Source organism: Apodemus sylvaticus, chromosome 5 (assembly GCF_947179515.1).
Source record: "Apodemus sylvaticus chromosome 5, mApoSyl1.1, whole genome shotgun sequence".
In the NCBI taxonomy this organism is placed as follows: domain Eukaryota; kingdom Metazoa; phylum Chordata; class Mammalia; order Rodentia; family Muridae; genus Apodemus; species Apodemus sylvaticus.
Window position 1 is genome coordinate 68,652,640 of NC_067476.1, and position 8,460 is coordinate 68,661,099.

The 8,460-nt window shown below is 36.3% G+C and overlaps 1 protein-coding gene across 1 annotated transcript; it reads right to left on the reverse strand.

Annotated features, from left to right (window-relative positions):
* Positions 1–2,237: 2,237 nt before the first annotated feature.
* LOC127685582 (olfactory receptor 5W2-like) lies at positions 2,238–3,173 on the reverse strand. The gene has a single exon (XM_052182889.1). It carries the CDS (start codon positions 3,168–3,170, stop codon positions 2,238–2,240), a length of 933 nt encoding a protein of 310 aa, XP_052038849.1. The 5' UTR covers positions 3,171–3,173.
* Positions 3,174–8,460: the final 5,287 nt, after the last annotated feature.

An 8,460-nucleotide genomic window follows, 5' to 3' on the forward strand; every position in this document is an offset into this window, starting at 1 on the left:
TTTTCACTGACTTTCTCTGGAATATCAAATTAGAAATATCTTAAGTATCATGTACACTAACTTCTAATTTAACCAGAAATGTGAAAAAGGCTTCTTTTAAGCATGCATAGGCCCCCACTATGACATATTTAAGAGTATGATTTTACATACTGATTTTACAAGGGACTTTTTTCCAATTTTTGGATATATAAGCTTTAATTTAATTATTGACTTTACTTTGTTTTCTTTTTTATAGATACTATGTTACCTTGTCTTTAGTTAACCTAATAAACACAATTTGGTATGAAAGACCTAATAGATAATTCAAATACACAAACATAATTAAATGTGAAATATGTACATATGTTCATAATTGAATGTGAAATATGTATGCAGGTCAAGAATATAAAAGATGATGACGTGGAAAATTATCAGCCCAGCCAGTATTGTGTTTTGTTACTTGCCTCACTTGATTTAAGAGCTTTAGCCTTATAGTGCTTAATTATTGAATATTATAAAATAATTATTTGTCAATGTGAACAATTAGAATGATAATTTAGTCAACATTGATAACTTTTTTGATTATACAGTGTCTTATAAAACAACTTTACAATTCTCAATTAAATTCACATAAAGTAGAAAACGATGATACACACATTGCTTAGAAATACTTATTCATTAATAGAACATTGAAAACTCTGGAATTTAAAAGTCAAAATTTTCCACAAGAAGCTATATAACATATATACAGGAGTAATAAAATGAAGCAGATAACCAAACCTCCTGGTACAGGTTTTCACTATAGGATGAGTCAGCAGGATTACAAGTTCAAGCTTTAGTTGATCTACAGAGGCACAAGCCCAGCTTAGTGAACAAGTTAGGCTCTAGCTCAGCTAATAAATAAAGAAAACAAACAAAACTAGACCAGGTACACATTATTAGTAGATAGTTACCTTAGAATGTTTGAGGCCCTGGGATTAAACAACACCATGAGGGAGAAAGAGAGAGGAGAGGAGAGAGCAGAGAAAGAAAGAGAGGGAGAGGGAGAGGGAGAGGGAGAGGGAGAGGGAGAGGGAGAGGGAGAGGGAGAGGGAGAGGGAGAGGGAGAGGGAGAGGGAGAGGGAGAGGGAGAGGGAGAGGGAGAGGGAGAGGGAGAGGGAGAGAGAGAGAGAGAGAGACAGAGAGAGGCAGAGAGAGAGAGACAGAGAGAGAGATCATGATAGGAATGAAAGGAGAGAGGGTAAAAACCATAAGGTTTGTTTTTCCCATGATCTAAAGAAGAGGAAGACTTTAATCCAACAATAATTAAATCAGAGGTATTTGATTTGCTTAAAAAATGATACTCTAAGGAATCCAACAATTAATATTTGAATGCTAGAGAGGAAAAAGTACAATTAATACATTTGTGTGTGTGAATATGTGTGTGAATGTGTAAGTGCGTATGTGTAAGTAAAACCTGCTCAGTCAGTGTTATTATTTGTATTATATATTCAATATTGACCATGTGATATTGGCTAGTCAGTTGGTATTTTCTTTCTGGCAGAAAATATTTCTCCTACTTTCAGCTTTCCTTACATGCCTATAGTTCTTCGTATAGGACTGAGTCTTTGTGGACTTTCCCTGCTCAATTCTAGCTTGCCTGTTGTTTTCCTTCTTCAGCTCATGTTTAGTCAGTTTTGTTGGTGAGACATTATGGGATTAGCTTCTGACATTTATAGGAGACACAATCTCAAAGCAAACTGTATTCTCTGGCTCTTACACTCTCTACAACAAACGAATACAAATGAATACAGCAAATTACAGAAAACCATAACCTGTCAAAATACAGAATTGTACGGTCCTGTTACCAGGGATAAGTCTGTACTGCTAAATCTACCCCTACAGAGGTCATTGTGGAATGTCAGCAGAAAGAATGTAAAAGCTACTTTACTCTTTAGATATTTTACCTCTACATAAAACAGAAACTAACAGTAGTCATGCATGTAAGTCACCATTTACAAAGACTAATAGACACTTAAGAAAGCATTTTCAAACCCATAAATTGTATCATAGCACTGCCTTATTTTGTTCTAATCTAATACCATTACTACTTAAACTGAAAATGTAATTTGATGTATGAGGTGTCCAAAACATTTTCTGATGTTTAGGTTTTAGTGCATATGTATATATAATTTAGTAAGCAATTTGTCTGACACCAGAGACTCTTTTGTACTCTGTGCTAAATAATCAAAGACCATTAGTAACTGTAAACATTTATATTAAAACCAATTTTTATTTCTGAGTCTAATCAGAGCCTCTTTCACATCCTTATTCCGTAGACTGTAAATCAGAGGATTAATCATTGGGATAATAAGGAGATAAAAAACTGATGTCATTTTATCTTGGTCTAGAGAATAGGCAGAACTTGGTCTGAAATACATGAAGAGTATGGTCCCTTGCAAAATCCCAACTGCAGTCAGGTGAGAGGCACAGGTGGAAAAAGCTTTGAAGCGTCCTCCAGCAGAGCTGATCTTTAAGACTGATGAGATAATGTAACAATAAGAGACCAGGACACTTGAGATGGTGCTCAGTTCAATAAAGCCAAAAAGAGAAAATACAACCAGCTCATTTGCTTGTGTGTCAGAACAGGAGAGGAGGTATAATGGTGGTAAATCACAGAAAAAATGATTGATCTGAGTAGAGCCACAAAAACATAAACTAAATGCCAGTGTTGTATGTATCAAACCATCTACAGTACTTGCAAGGTAAATTAAAATTAAGAACTGGTAGCACACCTTGCTGGACATGTCCACAGCATACAGAAGGGGTTTGCTGATGGCCTTGTATCTATCAAAAGCCATCACTGCCAACAGCATGCATTCAACATCTATAAAGATACAGACAAACAAGAGCTGCAGAAAACAGCCAATAAAGGGAATTGAATGTTTCTCGGCTACTAGGTCTACCAGCATTCTGGGTCCAACTGCAGTGGAATAGCAGAGATCAGAGAAAGAGAGGTGGCTGAGGAAGAAGTACATTGGTGTGTGTAGCTGGGGATCCATTCTGATCAATGTGATCATTCCCACGTTTTCCAGAAGAGTAGTGAGATAAACAACCAGAAACACCACAAATAAAACCACTTTTACATCATACTTACTACTAATTCCCAAAAGAAAAAAGTCTGGCAAGGAAGAACAGTTTTCTTTATCCATTTTTTTCTTTGTTCTTGTTCTAAATGAGTTTAGAGAACTTATCAGTGTTATATTAAGGTAGGTTGTCTTCTGTCTCAACAGGTGAGGCATAAATCAAAGTGTAATAAGATTTTAGGTAGGATTATACCGATGAACTAGCCCAGAAAAGGTGCATTGATCTTCATTAGAAAGAAAATTCTATGGTATAAATTTGATCCACATTGAGTTAAAAATGTTCATATAATTAATTATCCCTCTAAGTTAACTAAGTCTCTGCCACTCGGTATTAGTAACTATATTTGAATGAAATAGAAACAGTATAATAGAAAAAATATTAGAAAATAGAAACATCCAGATGCAGTATAATAGAAAAAAAATCTAATAAATGAGAAGCCACACTGATATTATCTTATGGTCAGTAAGTTCAGAATTATTGAATTTAAGAATATTAACTTTATTTGATTTATTATTATCTTAAATTAATTATGAAACATAGCTAGGTTATGAGATAATAAGTGGAAATTGTTCTGGCAATATGCATTTTATAGCATTTGCTGAAAATGAAAACTACTCTTCAATGGTGCATAATTTAATTACTGTTCATACATCTGGACCTAAGCTATTTTCAGGAGACTAAAAGAGAAATGGCAAAAGGAATTGGCCTCAACATATTGCAAGGAACACTGTTATTTGGATTACAAATTGATTCACCTCTTATATGACTGGGAAAGGGGAAGGTTTTTAGAATGTAAACAAAGAATATAGAAAATAAATTAAAAAAAGAAAATGGGATCAGAATAGAAGACTAGTTCATTGCCTGTTTCCTGCCTTAACATATAAATTTGTGTGATCACATCATAAGGTATATTTGAGTTTCTTTCTGGTTGCATGAAAAGGAAAATGGGTTGTTGCTATATAATCCCAAAATAATGTGATTGATATTATATTGACATTAGTTGTTATATCCATAAGGGAGAAGTTTCATTATTTTTTGAATAAAATCTTAAGAAATTACTATTGCCCAAACCACATCATGGGTAAGTAGCTTTTAAAAGAAAAGTGTATATTAATAAAATTTAAAAACACATATTAATAAAATGTGTTTGAACATAGAAAATATTATATAATTTACAAACTTTATGTAAAAAATTAATGCACTCAAATTCATAAATATCTAGCAAAAATATGCCTCTTTTCATTAAGTGGCCAGATTTATGTAAACACATAAATCTGTTAAGCCATATATTTACCTGTTCCTTAACTGTATTACTCATGTTTCAAAGAAATTACAATGTTACTTTTTTTCTACGTTTGCAAGTATCCATCCATAAACCTACCTGAGCTTAGTGAGTCCTTCTTTACTTGCAATGCCAAAACAAACAAGATGATCACATTTATGCTCAGCTGGTTCTTCTGGGATATAATTCTCTTGAGGCAAAGCCTTCCTATTTTGTTTTATTCTATTTTGGTACTTAATTATGTTCCTAGTACACTATTTTCCTGGGAATATTCAACGATTGCATTCCTGGTTATCATCTTCACACTTTATGCTTGACCCTATTGATGAGTTATAGACACAGACTGAGATGTACAGTGAAACTGAATGAAATTAAAATTTCTGTCCATTCAGTGACTTCCACACCACACAGGTGTCATTCAAATTCTTACATCTTTTAAACGATCTCCCATCTTCAATTTATAAAACTTATGATAATGCAAGCTCTTTTTCTGTCATTGTCTGAATGTATTCTCATCATCATAGCAACTACCCTTATTTAAATTATTCTTTGTTTGGTCATATTTTGAACACCTATTAGTGTGTGTGTGTGTGTGTGTGTGTGTGTGTGTGAGAGAGAGAGAGAGAGACAGAGAGAGAGAGAGAGACAGAGAGAGACAGAGAGAGACAGAGAGAGAGAGAGAAAGGCAGAAAGAGAAAAAGAGAGAATGTGAGATTTTTTGAATTGATTTTATTGTACTTATCTCCCATCACAACAGGTACAAAAATGTTGTGCAACAGTAATATACCATTACAATAATTTTTATAAACAGTATTAGGCATTAACTTTCAGGACTGACAGTGATGTTTTATTTGCAAAAGCTCCTGACTGTATTATCTGTTCCCTAACAGGGCTTCCTTGTCTGGCCTCAGTGAGAGATGATGCCCATTGAATTCTGGAGAGATTAGATACCTCCGGATTAGGATATATCCAATGGTGTGCCCCACCCTCTCAGAAGAGAAGAGGAGGTTGTATGGGGGAAGGACTCTGGAATGGGGGAAAGAGCAGGGGGAAGCCTTTGGGATGGAAAGAAAGAAAGAAGAAAGAAATTTTTTAAAAGAAACATTAAAAAACACAGTAGAGAAAAAGTCAAGGTTTCTACATACTTAAAATATATTAACCTGTTCTTTAACTGTATTACTCATGTAATACATGAGTATAATTATTTTATTATTACTGATAATATGATTATTATTTTATTTGCATTCTAGTCACTGTGCCTCTTTGCCCTCCCCCTCTCATAGTACCTCCCTCTGCAAGGATTTCCTCCTCCACCACTAGGCTCCCCCCTATTCCCTGAGGCCTCAAGTCTCTCAGTTATTAAGTGCATCTTCTCCCTTGAGGCATGACCAGGTAGACCTCTGCTATATTTTTGCCAGGGGCTTCAGACTGGTCAATGTTTGCTCCTGATTGGTGACTCAGTCTCTGGGAGCTTCCTGGGGTCTGTGTTAGTTGAGATTGCTGGTCTTCCTACGGGGTCTCCCTCCCCTTCAGCTTCTTCAATCCTTCCCCTAATTCAAGCATAGGGGCTTCAGTCCAATGGTTGGGGGTAAATGTCTGCTTCTGTCTCAGTCAGCTGCTGCTAGGGCCTCTCAGAGGACAGTCATGCTAGTCTCCCATCTGTAAACACATTATGTCATAGTAGTGTCAGGCCTTGGTACTCCCCCAACCCCATGGATCCCAAGATGGACCTGTTACTAGACGACCTTTTCTTCAGTCTCGCCTCTATTTTTGTGGCTGCAATTCTTTTAGATAGGAAAAATTCTGAATCAGAAATTTTGACTATGAGGTTAGTAACCCTGTTCCTCTGCTTAATGCCCTGTCCATCTACTAGAGGTGGACTCTTCAAATTCCCTCTCCCCAATGCTGGGCATTTTGGCTAAGGTCACGCCATTCCTTTGTCTCTTTTACTTTCCAGGTCTGGTACTTTCTAGAGGGTCTACATACCTTCCACCCCCTAAGGCTGCTTATTTCCATTTATTCTCTTGATCCACTTGGCTTCTCTCTTGATTCCCCCATAAATGATCTTGTTCCCCTTTCACCTAATCTTCCCTTCTCCCACCCAGGCCCATCTCTCTCTGCCTCCCATGATTATTTCCTTCCTACTTGTATGTGGATTGGATACTTCAATCCCACTTAGTAGAATTTTGTGATAATTAAAAAGTAAATGATGGGAATATTCAAAAGTCACCATTAATTTCAAAATATAATATTGCCCCTCTTTAAATATCCCTTAGTCCAGGACTTTGGTTTATTTAATAAAAGTTAAGTTTTCATTCATATTTTTTTGTCCACAAAATTACATCTACTCGCTATTCTACAAATGTGCTTGAGAAATTATCTTTCACTAATGGGCATTTTCGGGCAAAACTTTAGGTTTTTCTATGAAAACCTTGTTTATATACTATTAAGAATGGAGAACTTTATTTTTTTTTATTTTTTTATTCGATATAATTTTATTTACATTTCATGGAGAACTTTAAAAATTTATAAACATATATGTTCATTTTAACTGATCTCTATGAGTATTGAATATTTATGTATTACCTTGTATTTTCATCTCTAACTACAGTATGATATGGAATGAAATTTGTTGTTAAAAATTTTATATTCTTGAATCCTGCAGACATCATGTTTGTTTGATTACAAAGTATCTGTTCTTAACATACTTCTGATACCATAATGAAGAGAAAAATCTATTCAAATGATGATTATGATAATGATGACATTTTGCTGTTATAAGTTTTTATATTATATATAAATAAGGACATAGTGGTCTACACACACACACACACACACACACACACACAATTTCTTCTTTCTTTTTCTTGTACAATGTTCTCACAAATTAGTCACTTCTTACTATAATATTTTATGATGCCATTTTCCTTTTTGACATTTTAATTACATAAGTTTTAGAATTTCATACTTATATACTATGTATTTTTATTATAAATATTTTTATTAATTATTTTATACACTGCATATTTTATTCCCCACCCTGCCCACCCCTGTCCATCTTCTGACATTTCCACATCCCATATCTCCTCTCCTCCCTCTGTCTCCATGTAGATGTCCCTACCCCTAACCCCACCTGACCGCTAAAATCCCTGGGGCCTCCAGTCTCTTGAATGATGGTTGCATCATATCTGAATGAACAGAAACTTAGCAGTCCTCTATTGTATGTGTGCTATCGGCCTCATATCAGCTGGTGTATGCTGACTGTTTGGTGGTACAGTGTTTGAGAGATCCCAGGATGTCTAGATTAATTGAGACTGCTGGTCTTCCTATAGGGCTCTCCCTCAGCTTCATTCAGCCTTCCTTAATTCAATGGCAGGGGTTAGCTACTTCTGTCCATTGGTTGGGTAAAAATATCTGCATCTGACTCTTTCAGCTGCTTGTTGGGTCTTCCAGAATGCTGTCATGCTAGGTCCCTTTTTGTGAGTGCTCCATAGCCTCAACAATAGTGTCAGGCCTTGGACCTAGCCTTGAGCTGGTTCCCACTTTGAGTCTGTAGATGAGCCTTCTATTCCTCAGGCTCCTCTCCATTTCCATCCCTGTAAATCTTTCAGACAGGAACAATTAAGAGCCAGAGTATGACTGTAGGATGGACCCCTCTCCTTCATTTGAAGCCCTGTCTTTCTGCTGGAGGTACACACTATAAGTTCTCTCTCCCTACTGTCAGACATATTGTCTGAGATCCCTCCCTTTTAGTTCTGTGAGTCTCTCACCTCCAAGGTCTCTGGTGCATTCTGGAGGATTCCCCCCTCCAACTCCTATCTCCCTAGGTTGCCTGTTTTCATTTTTTCTGCTGCCTCTCAGAGCTTTAGTACTTTTCCCTCCCCCAATGTCAGATCCGGTTCCCTTCTCTCATACTTTCCCCTGTCTCCCCAGTCCCCTCTACTTTCCCTCCCAGGTTCCTCCAGCCCTCCTCACTTGTGATGCTTTCTTCTCCTTCCCAAATGGGAATGAGGTGTCCTCACTTGGGCACTTCAGCTTGTTGACCTTTTTGACCTTTTTGAGTTCTGTGGACT